This window comes from Microcaecilia unicolor, chromosome 6 (assembly GCF_901765095.1).
Source record: "Microcaecilia unicolor chromosome 6, aMicUni1.1, whole genome shotgun sequence".
In the NCBI taxonomy this organism is placed as follows: domain Eukaryota; kingdom Metazoa; phylum Chordata; class Amphibia; order Gymnophiona; family Siphonopidae; genus Microcaecilia; species Microcaecilia unicolor.
In genome coordinates, this window is record NC_044036.1 from 340,813,812 (window position 1) to 340,830,736 (window position 16,925).

Sequence of the window (16,925 nt, forward strand, 5' to 3'; positions counted from 1 at the left end):
CTTACCATGTAAATGAGTTTATCTTGTTGGGCAGACTGGATGGACCGTACAGGTCTTTATCTGCTGTCATTTACTATGTTACTATGTTACTCTTTGGGGGTTCTACATGGAATATTGCTACTAATTGGGATTCCGGAATCTTGTAACTCTTTAGAATTCCAGAATCTTCAGAACTTTTAGTACAAGAACAGTGCTGGGCAGACTTCTACGGTCTGTGCCCTGAGAATGGCAAGGACAAATCAAACTCAGGTATAAGTATCACATACCATGTAAAATGAGTTAGACTGGATGGACCGTTCAGGTCTTTATCTGCCGTCATTTACTATGTTACTCTTTGGGGTTCTACATGGAATGTTGCTACTAATTGGGATTCTAGAATCTTTTAACTCTTTAGGATTCCAGAATCTTCAGAACTTTTAGTACAAGAGACTTCTATGGTCTGTGCCCTGAGAATAGCAAGGACAAATCAAACTCTGGTATAAAGTATCACATACCATGTAAAATGAGTTTATCTTGTTGGGCAGACTGGATGGACCATACAGGTCTTTATCTGCCGTCATTTACTATGTTACTCTTTGGGGTTCTAAATGGAATATTGCTACTAATTGGGATTCCAGAATCTTTTAACTCTTTAGGATTCCAGAATCTTCAGAACTTTTAGTACAAGAGACTTCTATGGTCTGTGCCCTGAGAATAGCAAGGACAAATCAAACTCGGGTCTAAAGTATCACATACCATGTAAAATGAGTTTATCTTGCTGAGCAGACTGGATGGACCGTTCAGGTCTTTATCTGCCGTCATTTACTATGTTACTATCCAGCATTTCATTGACAGTCTAACAGGGTGGGGGTGGGTTGGAGGTATACATGGGAACATCAAAGCATTTCATTGGGTGTGTATGGGTGAGAAGAAGGTGATAAACAGAGAAATACAACTTTATGGTCTATAATGGGCTAGAAAACCCACCCCCACCCCACCCTGTTAGACTGTCAATGAAATGCTTGGATGTTTCACTTATATATACTGTCATCTACCACATTTTCTTATTTCCGATCTGACGAAGAAGGGCAACCTTCGAAAGCTAACCAAGAAATGTATTAAGTTATGTCCAATAAAAAAGGCATCATCTTATTTTCTTTTCCATGTTTTATTTTGTTTGATTTCTATTGATTACCTTGCTCACAATGAAACTGTTTATCTTGCAACATGTTACTGTCTGCTTTCAATTTAAAGAAGAATTTAGTACTGGGGAGAGTCGCCAAATTAACACAATAGTAATTATTGTCTCAAGCTAAGGAGTAACCTCATGGTTAGACCTGAGGAACTACTGAAGCCAGAGTTCAAATCCTACCCATTCTCCTCCTTTCCTTGGGCAGGTCCCTTAATCTTCTGTTTCAGACACAAACATACCTCCCCGATATTCAGCACAAGTAGGCCATCGGTTTTCAAGCCACTAACGGGCACAGGCTGAGTTAGACCTGGATATCCAATGCCAGGCCATGTCCAGGTACCACTGGGTCAGCTACGGACCCGGAAGTTATGCAGGTCCTGGCTAATTTTCAGTGCCGGTAACCACATAGCTAGGTCGGCAAATGTAAGACTGTCTTTTGTGTGGTCTCGTCTATCTGTTTAGCTATGCAGGAGCCGGCACTGAATGTGACCTGATGCCCGTAAAGCTGCTGACTCCACCTCTGGACCTTCCTGACACTAACTGGATCGTGCCACGAAATATAACCTGCTGATCAGGGTTTAAGTGAGCAAGAGCCTGTCCTGCCCACTTAAACCCCTTAGTGGCCAACACAGAAACCTTGCATTAGAGCTGCACACTGATGCTTCCTGAGGAGAGACTAACGCCTACATTTTTCTCCCCTACACAGTAAGCAAATAGTACGTAAATAGGTCCAGTGCAAAAATGTGCACTAGCATGGGAAGAGCGCCAGACACGTGCGCACACAGGTATGCACTGGAAACAATCAGGCTTATTTTCGAAAGAGAAGGACGCCAATCTTTCGACACAAATCAGAAGATGGACATCCTTCTCCCAGGGTCGTCCAAATCAGTATAATCGAAACCCGATTTTGGGTGTCTCCAACTGCTTTCCGTCATAGGGACGGCCAAAATTCATAGGGGCGTGTCGGAGGCATAGGGAAGGCGGGACTTGGGTGTGCCTAGCACGTGGACGTCCTCGACCCATAATGGAAAAAAAAAGGACGTCCCTGACAAGCACTTGGATGACTTTACCTGGTCCTGTTTTTCTTACGACCAAGGCACAAAAAGGTGCCCGAACTGACCAGATGACCACCAGAGGGAATTGGGGATGACCTCCCCTTACTCCCCCAGTGGTCACTAACCCCCTCCCACCCTCAAAAACATTTTTAAATATTTTTTGCCAGCCTCAAATGTCATACCCAGCTCCATGACAGCAGTATGCAGGTCCCTGGAGCAGTTTTAGTGCGTGCAGTGCACTTCAGGCAGGAGGACTCAGGCCCATCAACCCCCCACCTGTTACACTTGTGGTGGTAAATGTGAGCCCTCCAAAACCCACCACAAACCCACTATACCCACATATACAGTGGGGGAAATAAGTATTTGATCCCTTGCTGATTTTGTAAGTGTGCCCACTGACAAAGACATGAGCAGCCCATAATTGAAGGGTAGGTTATTGGTAACAGTGAGAGATAGCACATCACAAATTAAATCCGGAAAATCACATTGTGGAAAGTATATGAATTTATTTGCATTCTGCAGAGGGAAATAAGTATTTGATCCCCCACCAACCAGTAAGAGATCTGGCCCCTACAGACCAGGTAGATGCTCCAAATCAACTCGTTACCTGCATGACAGACAGCTGTCGGCAATGGTCACCTGTATGAAAGACACCTGTCCACAGACTCAGTGAATCAGTCAGACTCTAACCTCTACAAAATGGCCAAGAGCAAGGAGCTGTCTAAGGATGTCAGGGACAAGATCATACACCTGCACAAGGCTGGAATGGGCTACAAAACCATCAGTAAGACGCTGGGCGAGAAGGAGACAACTGTTGGTGCCATAGTAAGAAAATGGAAGAAGTACAAAATGACTGTCAATCGACAAAGATCTGGGGCTCCACGCAAAATCTCACCTCGTGGGGTATCCTTGATCATGAGGAAGGTTAGAAATCAGCCTACAACTACAAGGGGGGAACTTGTCAATGATCTCAAGGCAGCTGGGACCACTGTCACCACGAAAACCATTGGTAACACATTACGACATAACGGATTGCAATCCTGCAGTGCCCGCAAGGTCCCCCTGCTCCGGAAGGCACATGTGACGGCCCGTCTGAAGTTTGCCAGTGAACACCTGGATGATGCCGAGAGTGATTGGGAGAAGGTGCTGTGGTCAGATGAGACAAAAATTGAGCTCTTTGGCATGAACTCAACTCGCCGTGTTTGGAGGAAGAGAAATGCTGCCTATGACCCAAAGAACACCGTCCCCACTGTCAAGCATGGAGGTGGAAATGTTATGTTTTGGGGGTGTTTCTCTGCTAAGGGCACAGGACTACTTCACCGCATCAATGGGAGAATGGATGGGGCCATGTACCGTACAATTCTGAGTGACAACCTCCTTCCCTCCGCCAGGGCCTTAAAAATGGGTCGTGGCTGGGTCTTCCAGCACGACAATGACCCAAAACATACAGCCAAGGCAACAAAGGAGTGGCTCAGGAAGAAGCACATTAGGGTCATGGAGTGGCCTAGCCAGTCACCAGACCTTAATCCCATTGAAAACTTATGGAGGGAGCTGAAGCTGCGAGTTGCCAAGCGACAGCCCAGAACTCTTAATGATTTAGAGATGATCTGCAAAGAGGAGTGGACCAAAATTCCTCCTGACATGTGTGCAAACCTCATCATCAACTACAGAAGACGTCTGACCGCTGTGCTTGCCAACAAGGGTTTTGCCACCAAGTATTAGGTCTTGTTTGCCAGAGGGATCAAATACTTATTTCCCTCTGCAGAATGCAAATAAATTCATATACTTTCCACAATGTGATTTTCCGGATTTAATTTGTGATGTGCTATCTCTCACTGTTACCAATAACCTACCCTTCAATTATGGGCTGCTCATGTCTTTGTCAGTGGGCACACTTACAAAATCAGCAAGGGATCAAATACTTATTTCCCCCACTGTAGGTGCCCCCTTCACTCATAAGGTCTATGGTAGTGGTGTACAGTTGTGGGGAGTGGGTTTGGGGGGGCTCAGCACACAAGGTAAGGGAGCTATGTACCTGAGAGCTTTTTCTGAAGTCCACTGCAATGCCCCCTAGGGTGCCCGGTTGGTGTCCTGGCATTTGAGGGGGACCAGTGCACTACTAATGCTGGCTCCTCCCATGACTAAAAGGCTTGCATTTGGTCATTTCTGAGATGGGAGTCCTTGGTTCCATTATCGCTGAAGCACCGTGCGTGCTCTACTTTCACTGCTACCAGCGTACACCGAGGTAAGAACTTTTAAATTGTAGCCGGCACGCAGGAAGGTAAGGGGCAGGCGCAGGACTGCGAGAAGTGGGCGGCCAACGCAGGTCGGGCTGCCACTGAGAGAGAGAGAGGAAGGGAGGTGTGGGGTTGTGGAACTCCGAAGACAGGGGGCATGGAAATCGCAGGGGGGGGGAGGGAGGGAGCGGCCAATGCAGGTCGGGCTGCCACTGAGCGAGAGAGATGGAGGGGCGGGGGTCTGGAACCAAAGACGGGGGCATGGAACTCGCAGGGGAGGGAAGAAGGAGGGAGGGAGGACGGCCGCCCTGGAAGTCGGAGGACAGGGGGGCAGCCCTGGAAGTCGGAGAAGAGGGGGGCCTGAAATTTGGAGGACAGGGGAGGAGGGAGGGGGGGCGATTCTCCGTCGATTTAATCCTCACCTCCAATGTTCTTTTGCTGTCTGGTGCTGGTTTCGCTTTCCTCTCATTGATCCGCCCTCTGACATCATCACGTTCCGACGCGAGGACGGACCAATGGAAATTGTGTTACGAACCCAAGCATCCAGGTGTAGAACATTGGAGGTGCAAATTATTATATAGGATAAACCACAAAAAGTGCCCTGAATGACCAGATGACCACTGGAGGGAATTGAGGATGATCTCCCCTTACTCCCCCGGTGGTCACCAACCCCCCCCCCCCCCCAAGAAACTGTGATTAAAAACATTACTTACCAGCCTTTATGCCAGCCTCCGATAAAATACTCAGGTCCTTTAGAGCAGCATTCAAGCTCCTGGAGTAGTTTAGTGGTGGGTGGGTGGACCCAGGCCCATACCTCCCCCTACCTGTTACACTTGTGGTGGAAACTGTGAGCCCTCCAAAACTCACCAGAAACCCACTGTACCCATATATAGGTGCCCCCTTCACTCATAAGGGCTGTTAAAGTGGTGTACAGTTGGGGGTAGCGGGTTTTGGAGGCTCAGCAGACAAGATAAGGGAGCAATGGAGAGATGTGTACCTGGGAGCATTTATTTAAAGTCCACTGCAGTGCTCCCTAGGCAGGGCCTGTCTTAGTGGAGCCCTGTGCAGACCAGTTCAGTGGGCCCCCCTGACTGTGCCCGCCCACCTCCCACCCGTGCTCACTCCACCTCTGCCCATGCCTGCCCCCACTCACTCCCCTACCATAAGCCATAATTTATCAGTTTAAAAGGAGGTTTAGAGCTCTCGGAACCCCACCTCACCCCATACCTTCATATGCATTCACCACGTTTCAGTAGAGAGCGGCAGACAGCGGCAGCAATTTTCATATCCCGTCAGCTGCCGAGCCCAGAGCCTTCTCGCTGCTGCATCCCGTCCTTGTGGAAGCAGGAAGTGACATCAAAAGGGGGCGGGCCACAGCAGCTAGGAGGCTCCGGGCTTGGTAGCTGACAGGATATGAAAATCTCTGCCGCTGCCTGATGCTCTCTACTGAAATGTGGACGCGCATTAAGGTACGGAGCAGGGAGGTGTTCCGAGACAGGAGGACAGAGATGCGGGGCCCCTAGGAGTGCGAGGCCCTGTGCGACCGCCCCTGTCACCCCTGCCTAAGACCGGCCCTGCCCCTAGGGTGCCCCATTGCTCTTCTGGGATGTCTGGGTGGACAGCCTGTTATTTCTTTATTGTACTTGTATCCCACCTATTTGCAGGCTCAATGTGGCTTACAAACATCTGTTATGGCAACACCAATAACAGGGTAGTAATACAATTGGTGTTACAAGGACACCTACTTTCCAATGGTTTGAGTTTGTACATTTTTCACTTGGATTTGTTTTTTTTTGTTTTTTTCTAAAATGGACTAAAAAGATGAACACACAGAGCACAAAAACATCTAGCAAGTATTTACTTGTAACCACTCAGTTAGCAGTAAGCAGGTTCCCGAGACTAAGTACTAGGGGGGAGGAGGGGTTGGAGGGGGTGTGGGGGGGGGGGGAAGGGAACTTTACACGTTGTATGGTTCAACCGAGATATTTTATTGACTGTATGTAGGATGTTATGAGTATGTTGAGTTGTTTACCTTTGTTATAACAATAAATAAAACTTAAAGTAAAAAAAAAAACATCTAGCAAATAGCTATTTTTGAAAAAGAAAAAAAAAATACTTTTTTCTGTTTTGAAAATGGCTGTATTCTCCACTTGGATGTTGTAGCAAAACGTCCAAAGTTGGACTTAGATGTCATATCAAAAATGCCCCTCCCCCCCCTCCCCCCACGTAACTTTATAATTCTAAGTGTTTTGAAAATACGCCTCTTATCTTCTCCTCCATTTTCCGTGTTACAAAAATCTTCGTTACAAATCTGTTCATGAATCAAGCCTCATATACCAAGCTACTAGAAAATGGAATTGCCTACCAAAGTCACTCAGACATGTTACTGACAACTTGAAATTTCATAAATTGTTCAAAACATTCTTATTTAGCGAATGCCTCGCCACTGTTGCTGATTGTTATTCTTTTAGTTAATTTATTTCAAAATGTCATCTTACTGCTTGTATGTTTTTACCTATTATTGTTCTGTATTTTCGTTACAATTCTCTTATAGTAATTTGCTTTCAAAGGTTGATGTAAGCTACATTGACCCTGATCTTGTTTGGAATAATGTGGGGTACAAATGCCATCAAACATATAAACGGCGAGTGACCGACTCACTCGCAAATGCGCAGTAGAGACTTCCCTCTCTTTCCCACCCCCGCGTCAATACGTGATGACGAGGGCGGGACAGAGAGGAAAACTGCGCCGCCGAGGTTGATGCCGCTCCCCCCGTCCGCCTGAGATCGCCACTACCGTTCCTCCCCCCCACCCGGCCCGGGCCCTCTCTCCGCTACTAAACTTACACATCCATTCGCCGGAATGCAGCATGCACATCAGCTGAGCTGCCATCGGCCTTCCTTCCCTGCCTGTGTCCCACCCTCGCTGACGTTACGTCACAGGAGGGCGGGACACAGGCAGAGAAGGAAGGGCCGACGGCAGCTCAGCTGATGTGCGTGCTGTGTTCCGGCGAATGAATGTGTAAGTTTAGTAGCGGAGAGAAGGCCCAGGCCAGGTGGAGGGATGGCGGCAACTCCGGGGGTGGGGGTGGGGGACGGTAGTGGTGGCGACCTCGCGGGGAGGGAGGGGGAAGGAAAACCCCAATACCAGCCCGTTTTTACGGGCTCAACGGCTAGTATTTAAATAAAATATCTGCAGCTCTGTTTTTCTTATGATCAGACAGACTTGAAAGAGGCAGTGGTGTGCTGGAGCAGGCTCTCAGAGGCTCGCGAGAGCCGGTTGTTAAGTTTTTAAGAATTTTGGGAGCCGGTTGTTAAAGTAGGGCCCTCCATGGCTACTTTAACAACTGGCTCCCAAAATGTGGGCTTGGGCCCCCTGCTGAATTCTCTTTTACTTTGCTGGTGGGGATGCTGAGCCCTGCCAGCCAATAGACTGCTGCTGCTCCCCACTCCTTGTTTCCAGCTCTGAGCAGCAGGCTGGGACTTCTCCAGCATATGTGAGAAGTTTCAGCATGCTGCTCAGAGCAAGACGTTGGGAGTGGTGGCAGTCCATTTATTGGCTGCCAGCAAAGGTATGCCTAGTGTGCCCGCATGAAGGGAGGGAGGAGAGAGAGGCAAGTGTTGCTCCCCCCCCCCCCCCCCGGCAACCCCTGGTCCTTCCAACTGCAGAGCTGGCTATGTCCGGAGAAAGAGCCTGTTGTTAAAAATTTACCAGCACACCCCTGGAAAGAGGCATCGTTCAGCCTTGGAAATGAGCTCTGAGAAATGTACTGTTTGGAATCTGCTCATAGGATGTCTGGCTCCTTGAACCTCAGTCTGACTCAGCACAGTACATCTTACGTTCTTAGGTAGTTTTCAAGGTAAACCTCCCTTGCGCACTGTTATTTTTCAAATTTAGCACAATATCCCCTGGATTCTATATAGAAACGCCTAGAGATTTCCACTGAACTCTGGGCGTATTCTATAACTTAATTGGTTTAAAAAGCCAATCAACATTTTAAGAGCACATAACTAGGACTAGGGGGCATGTGAAGAAGCTACAAAGTAGTAAATTTAATACAAATTGGAGAAAATGTTTCTTCACTCAATGTCTAATTAAACTCTAGAATTCATTGCCAGAGAATGTAGTAAAAGCAGTTAGCTTAGCGGAGTTTAAAAAAAAGGTTTGGACAGCTTCCTAAAGGAAAAGTCCATAGACCTTTATTAAAATGAACTTGGGGAAAATCCACTGCTTATTTCTAGGATAAGCAACATAAAATGTTTTGTACTTTTTTGGGATCTTGCCAGGTACTTGTGACCTGGATTGGCCACTGTTAGAAACAGGATGCTGGGCTTGATGGACCTTCGGTCTGTCCCAGTATAGCAATGCTTATGTACTTATATAATGCTATTCTTTAATGAGTGCTGAACTTTGAGTGTCGAGCGCTGAGTTTGATTTTCTGAGCGCCATTTACTGAATCTAATCTTATATTACCGACTTATAAACAGATCACTTATAACAGTCCATGTTGCTCAATGACCCCATTGCAAGAAAAAACAGGTTTTCTGATTGTAATTGTTTTTCCAGAACAATACATGATTTTGTTTCAGACGGAGCATCTTCAGCTCCCTCTTCTGTTCCTGCAGAGCCCCTGTCAGGGTTTTCCTAATTGTACCCATTAACCTGCATATATTCATTTCAGATCATTCATCCTTTGGCCTAATATTACAACCTGGAAAGAATTCAATGGCTAAGTTTCTTCCTCTCATCCATACTAACCACATTCACATTATAACCCCTTCGTGTCTAAAATGTAAGTTAATCCTTCTGTCTCCTTCTGTATCAGTTGCTTGGATCACAGCCTCAGCATCCCCATCTGATAGAGGAGCCACCGGAGCAGTACCAGGAATTACAGACACGATATATCTGGGAACAGAAAGTTCACACTTTTGAAGTAGGTGAGCCAAAGATGAGAATTGAATCTCAGTAAGATCGAATTCCAGAATGTGGCAGAAGGGAAAACTACTGTATCAGCCTTTCTCAAGGGCATTATCTATTCAGGGAGGTATTGGCCCTTCTCGGGGATGCTAACCATTCCAGGATGTGGCATTAATAATCTATTAGCCCCTGGTACAGTCTGATCAGATACTAATGGAGAGGTTTTGACTTCACTCAGCTGTCTAAGTAGATTTTATTTCATTGGTGTTTGCCTGATCAAAGCTATATAAAGCATTTTATCTGACAGAGCATTGCCGGGATACACCAGGGGCTATTGCTGACTTGATGTATTTCATCATTCAAGTCAGGCCAGGAAGCTAATTTGCTCTCAAGTGCTACCATGTCTGCTGTTCTCTGCGTACACAAAGGAATTCGGCTGAGACGGAGGCCCTGGAAGTTTCTTAGGGAACGGGAGCTGATGATAGAGAGAAGAAGACAACTCATTTTTTTGTTAGGCAGATCACAAAAGAAGATTATTGCAATTACTTCCTAAATTGATTAGGTGCTGCCTCCAGGCATGTCGCTGAAGCTTTGGTAGTTAGGTGCTCTCATGGCGATAATGATTTACAGCCTAATCGGTTTTCATGGTTATTATGTTTTCTGTGGTCAATGTTAAGCGAAACAGGTTGGTTTCCTGAATACTGAGCTTGTGATGGACACAAAGGTCAACCAGGAACTTGGGTAACCCATAACATATTTCTGAAACCATCTCGGCCAACAGTGTTAATAACAATGTTTAATCATGAAGTAGTGTAACCTGCACAGACTGGCAAGTGCGGCTCTGGCTGTTCGTTGTGCAAACTGGATGGACTGTGTAGGCAGAGCCGTTGGTGGGAGGCGGGGCTAGTGCTGGGCAGACTTCTAGGTCTGTGCCCTGACAATGGCAGATACAAATCAAGGTCAGGTATACACACAAAGTAGCACATATGAGTTCATCTTGTTGGGCAGACTGGATGGACCGTGCAGGTCTTTTTCTGCCGTCATCTACTATGTTACTGTTATCTGGCATTAGTTACTATGGCGCTTGTTTTAGAAATGCTGTTCGCACTACAATAAACTGATTTTTAAAAAACATCAATCAAAACCAAATTACAAAATGAATAAAAACCAAGGGGTATGTTTACTAAGGGAGGTTAGCGTTTTTAACGTGCCTTTAAAGTTAAGGCGTGTTAAATGCTAATGCGTCAATACATTCCTATAGGCACGTTAGTGTTTGACGCACATTAGCATTTAACGTGTGTTAAAAATGCTAACACACCTATAGCGTGTCTTTGTAAACACGTCTAAATTTTAAAAAATCACGCACATGCTAAAAGCATGAAGTAAGCTCCTATGGGCCTTGCTCCTGTCAGCTGGCTACTTTGAAACACTGCAGGTGACTTTTAAAAGCAAAGAACATCAGTTTTGCTATACTGAGACAGACCGAGGTCCATCAAGCCCAACAAGTGGTCAATCCAGGTCACTTGACAAGATCCCCAAACAGTACAATACATTTTATGCTGCTTATCCTAGAAATAAGCAGTGGATTTTCCCCAAGTTCATCTTAATAATGGCTTATGGACTTTTCTTTGAGGAAGCTATCAAAGTCTTTTTTTTTTTTAACCCCGCTAAGCTAACTCTTTTACCACATTCTCTGGCAATGAATTCCAGAGTTTAACTACACATTGAGTGAAGAAATATTTTCTCTGATTTGTTTTAAATTTACTACTTTGTAGCTTCATTGAGTGCCCCCTAGTATTTTAAAGAATAAACAAGCGATTCACATCTACCCGTTCCACTGCACTCATTATTTTATAGAGTGATGGGATTGGGGAATATTATACACAGAAAACAAATGTTGGTGGCAATTGTATTTTGGGGTTTTCTTTGTACCCTGCATTGTTGTATGTTGATTCATCTAGTTCTAGTTTTGTCATCAATAAAAACAGATTTAAAATAGAAGAGGTATAATTTAAATAAATTCAAGTTGCAAAATAGAAGTCTTTCACAGATTTATGGAGTAAGGGAGTGCAATTGTGAATCATTCATTAAGGCAAAAAATAGTTTTTCATAATAAAATCGCAACAACAAACAAAAGGCTTCTTGACTCCTAATAACCATCTAAAGACTGTTTTTCTGTTTAAAACGATCAAATAAAAAAAAAAACGATCAAGGGCTCTTTGTAGTTTCAGTGCTATCGGGGCTAGGCACCGCAGACTCGGATTTCCAGTAATGTCTGATGCACATGCACTGTACAGATTGCAGGAATTGCTGCTCCTGTCAGTTCCCATCACAAGATCTCCAGCCTCCTTCAACAAATGCAAGGGAGAGAGCAGTGAGGTTCAGAGTAGAGGAAGATTTAACTGATTCCAATAACAAAAGATAGTAACATAGTAAATGACAGCACATAAAGACCTGAATGGTCCATCCAGTCTGCCCAACAAGATAAACTCATTTTACATGGTATGTGATACTTTATATGTATACCTCAGTTTGATTTGTCCTTTCCATTCTCAGGGCACAGACCATAGAAGTCTGCCCAGCACTGTTCTTGTACTAAATGTTCTGAAGATTCTGGAATTTTAAAGAGTTACAAGATTCCGGAATCCCAGCTAGTAGCAACATTCCATGTAGAACCCCAAAGAGTAACATAATATATGACGGCAGATAAAGACCTGTACGGTCCATCCAGTCTGCCCAACAAGACAAACTCATTTTACATGGTATGTGATACTTTATACCCGAGTTTGATTTGTCCTTGCCTTTCTCAGGGCACAGACCGTAGAAGTCTGTCCAGCACTGTTCTTGTACTAAAAGTTCTGAAGATTCTGGAATCCTAAAGAGTTACAAGATTCCGGAATCCCAATTAGTAGCAACATTCCATGTAGAACCCCAAAGAGTAACTTAGTAACATAGTAAATGACAGCACATAAAGACCTGAACGGTCCATCCAGTCTGCCCAACAAGATAAACTCATTTTACATGGTATGTGATACTTTATATATATACCTCAGTTTGATTTGTCCTTTCCATTCTCAGGGCACAGACCATAGAAGTCTGCCCAGCACTGTTCTTGTACTAAAAGTTCTGAAGATTCTGGAATCCTAAAGAGTTACAAGATTCCGGAATCCCAGCTAGTAGCAACATTCCATGTAGAACCCCAAAGAGTAACATAGTATATGACGGCAGATAAAGACCTGTACGGTCCATCCAGTCTGCCCAACAAGACAAACTCATTTTACATGGTATGTGATAATTTATACCTGAGTTTGATTTGTCCTTGCCATTCTCAGGGCACAGACCGTAGAAGTCTGTCCAGCACTGTTCTTGTACTAAAAGTTCTGAAGATTCTGGAATCCTAAAGAGTTACAAGATTCCGGAATCCCAGCTAGTAGCAACATTCCATGTAGAACCCCAAAGAGTAACTTAGTAACATTGTAAATGACAGCAGATAAAGACCTTACGGTCCATCCAGTCTGCCCAACAAGATAAAGTTATTATACATGGTATGCGATACTTTATACCCGAGTTTGATTTGTCCTTGTCATTCTCAGGACACAGACCGTAAAAGCCTGCCCAGCACTATTCTTATACTAAAAGTTCTGAAAATTCTGGAATCATCAAGAGTTATAAGATTCCGGAATCCCAATTAGGAGCAACATTCCATGTAGAACCCCAAAGAGTAACATAGTAACATAGTAAATGACAACAGATAAAGACCTGAACGGTCCATCCAGATCTGCCCAACAAGATAAACTCATTTTACATGGTATGTGATACTTTATACCCGAGTTTGATTTGTCCTTGTCATTCTCAGGACACAGACCATAGAAGTCTACCCAGTACTGTTCTTGTACTAAGTTCTGAAGCTAATGTCGAAGCCCCTTAAAATTTACACTCCAGCCCATCCCTATCAATTCAGTCAAGATCAGGGCGTAGACCGTAGAAGTCCGCCCCCAGCATTGGTTTTACTCTCCAATTACCAGCGTCGCCACCCAATCTCCGCTAAGATTCCATAGATCCATTTCTTCTATCTGTTTCCCCTATCAATATAGACCTATGTGTTGATCATTTCTTAAAGCTGTGTACATACTGTGGTATTTCCTGCATATCTCATTAAGAGAGTCCGATACAGAACATTGTATTGTAATCAGCTATGGGGCCAAAATAGCTCTGTGAAAACATCTTATTCCTGTCCTCCAGCCTCTCCCCCTATTACTCTAGTACTGAGACTCCCTAATCCCACAGCTCTGCTAATTCACATCATTGCTGTACTGCAGCGTTATCCTGCTATTCCAGCAATGAGATCCCCACACGGAGCATCGCTCCTGTCCTACAGTATTCCCTATAATTCATTCCTAAAAATTTGGTGCCAAAATGAAATTCACCTAAGCGCATTCTATAAAGTATGCCTTAAGTTAGGCATACTTTATCGAATAAGCCTAAATTTCCACGTGGTTTAGAGAACACATTGATCACCGGTCTGTGTTCCTAAATTTATTCATGGGCAATTACACCAAGGAGAACCTCCCGACGCCTAAATTAGGTGCAGGCCAGGTATATTCTGGTGGAGGAGTAGCCTAGTGATTAGTGCAATAGACTTTGTTTCTGGGGAACTGGGTTCGATTCCCACTGCAACTCCTTGTGACTCTGGGCAAGTCACTTAACCCTCCATTGCCCCAGGTACAAAATAAGTACCTGTATATACATAGTTAACATAGTAAATGACGGCAGAAAAAGACCCGCATGATCCATCCAGTCTGCCCAACAAGACAAACTCATATGTGATACTTTTTGTGTATACCCTACTTTGATTTGTACCTGTCCTCTTCAGGGCACAGACCGTATAAGTCTGTCCAGCACTATCCCCGCCTCCCAACCACCAGCCCCGCCTCCCACCACTGGCTCTGGCACAGACCATATAAGTCTGCCCAGCACTATCCTCGCCTCCCACCACCGGCTGGCTCTGCCACCCAATCTCGGCTAAGCTCCTTAGGATCCATACGTAAACCGCTTTGAATGTAGTTGCAAAAACCTCAGAAAGGCAGTATATCAAGTCCCATTTCCCTTTCCCCCTTTCCCTTATGACATCACAATATCAGAAGTGAGCCAAGTATCGGGCAATCAAGCCATTGTGACATCACTGATGAGGTTGGCTCTTATTGGTGGAATGAGTGGAGGAGTAGCCTAGTGGACTTTGATCCTGGGGAACTGAGTTCAATGCCCACTGCAGCTCCTTGTGACTCTGGGCAAGTCACTTAACCCTCCATTGCCCCTGGTACAAAATAAGTACCTGAATATATGTAAACCGCTTTGAATGGAGTTGCAAAAACCTCAGAAAGGCAGTATGTCAAGTTCCATTTCCCTTTCCCCCTTTCCCTTATGACATCACAATATCAGAAGTGAGCCAAGTATCGGGCAATCAAGCCATTGTGACATCACTGATGAGGTTGGCTCTTATTGGTGGAATGAGTGGGGGAGTAGCCTAGTGGTTAGTGCAGTGGACTTTGATCCTGGGGAACTGAGTTTGATTCCCACTGCAGCTCCTTGTGACTCTGGGCAAGTCACTTAACCCTCCACTGCCCCTGGTACAAAATAAGTACCTGAATATATGTTAACCGCTTTGAATGGAGTTGCAAAAACATCAGAAATGCGGTATATCAAGTCCCATTTCCCTTCCCTTTCTATAACATACGTAGATTCTAGAAACACTCATGACCTGCCCTTTTCACACCCATGGCCACACCCACTTTTCAACTATGCAATTTAGAATTTATGTGCAACATGTTATAGAATACATTTAGACAGCTCTGTGTGTAAATTCTAATTAATGCCAATTTGTATCAATAATTGCTTGTTAATTGGCAACTGTCAGTGCTGATTGACTTGTTAACCAATTAGGTTATGCGCATTGTTATGGAACACTCTTTGATTTCTGCATGGAAATCGCGATTCAATATATAGAATCCAGGGGATGTGTGTATTCATAGACTTGGACCCTAGATACATATTACAGATATTGTGTTGGATATTTAAAGCTTTTTGGTGGTTTATTCTGTTACAGATATGTTCTCCTTAAATAGTACTATGACCATAGACGGTCGGTAGCCCAACTGTTTGGGGAGGCTAAAGGGGCGGAGCTTACCTCCATACGCTCCGTGGCAGCGACGTCAATGAAGAAAAAGACTACAGGCTCGCCACCAGCTTCTCCCTTCTCTCTGCACACAGTGTCCCGTGATGCATTTCCTGTTTCCGCGAGAGCAGAGAGAAGGGAGAAGCTGGCGGCGAGCCTGTAGTCTTTTTCTTCATTGACGTCGCTGCCACGGAAATAAAAGATGAAAATGCGCGGGGCGGGAGGGTGGGCTCCACAACAAGCGGAAGTCGACGATTCGGCTGGGGAGGCTTAGCCTCCCCAAGCCTCTTATACGGGGCGCCTATGACTATGACTTTATTTTTCTTCCACTTTTCTCTTAAAATTTTTTTTTCCTTTTATATATGATGTCCCTTGCTTGCATAGAGGAGTAACCTAGTGGTTAGTGCAGTGGACTGGATTTGATTCTCCTTATGTCTCTGGGAAAGTCACTTAACCCTCCATTGCCCCAGGTAGAGATATGTCTCCCTTGGATTTCTACTCCCTAAGTGCATCACTTTGCATTTCTTCACATTGAATTTTAATTGCCAAACCTTAGACCATTCTTCTAGCTTCTGCAGATCCTTTTTCATGTTTTCCACTCCCTCCCGGGTGTTCACTCTGTTACAAATGTTAGTATCATCCGCAAAAAGGCAAACTTTACCTTCTAACCCTTCAGCAATGTCACTCACAAATATATTGAACAGAATCGGCCCCAGCACCGATCCCTTTGGCACTCCACTACTCACCTTTCCCTCACCCAAGCGAATTCCATTAACCACCACCCTCTGGCATCTGTCCGTCAACCAGTTCCTAATCCAGTTCACCACGTTGGGTCCTATCTTCAGCCTGTGTAGTTTATTCAAGATCCTCCTGTGGGGAACCGTGTCAAAAGCTTTGCTGAAATCTAAGTAGATTACATCTATAGCACATCCATGATTCAATTTTCCGGTCACTTAATCAAAGAATTCAATGAGATTCGTTTGGCACGATTTACCTTTGGTAAAACCATGTTGTCTCGGATCTTGCAACTTATTGGCTTCCAGGAAATTCACTATCCTTTCCTTCAGCATGGCTTCCATTACTTTTCCAGTAACCGAAGTGAGGCTTACCGGCCTGTAGTTTCCAGCTTCTTCCCTATCATCACTTTTGTGAAGAGGGACCACATCCGCCATTCTCCAATCCCACGGAATCTCTCCCGTCTCCAAGGATTTATTAAACAAATCTTTAAGAGGACCCATCAGATCCTCTCTGAGCTCCCTCAATATCCTGGGGTGGATCCCGTCCGGTCCCACTGCTTTGTCCACCTTTAGATTTTGAAGTTGTTGATACACACTCTCTTCCGTGAACGGTGCTCTATCCACTCCATTCTCAGG

The 16,925-nt window shown here is 44.9% G+C and overlaps 1 protein-coding gene across 2 annotated transcripts in view; it reads left to right on the forward strand.

Moving 5' to 3' along the window:
* Positions 1 to 16,925, forward strand: part of LOC115473537 (alpha-N-acetylgalactosaminide alpha-2,6-sialyltransferase 2-like) — a 112,671-nt gene that overhangs the window by 82,870 nt on the left and 12,876 nt on the right. The window contains exon 10 of one of the 2 annotated variants that reach the window (XR_003942679.1): positions 9,289 to 9,396. Coding sequence is in view for 1 of the 2 variants with exons in the window: in XM_030208586.1 (XP_030064446.1) it covers positions 9,289 to 9,400 (112 nt within the window). In the remaining variant the exon portion in view is untranslated. Of the gene's footprint in view, positions 1 to 9,288; positions 9,401 to 16,925 lie in introns of both variants that reach the window. The other variant, XM_030208586.1, reaches the window with a different exon arrangement.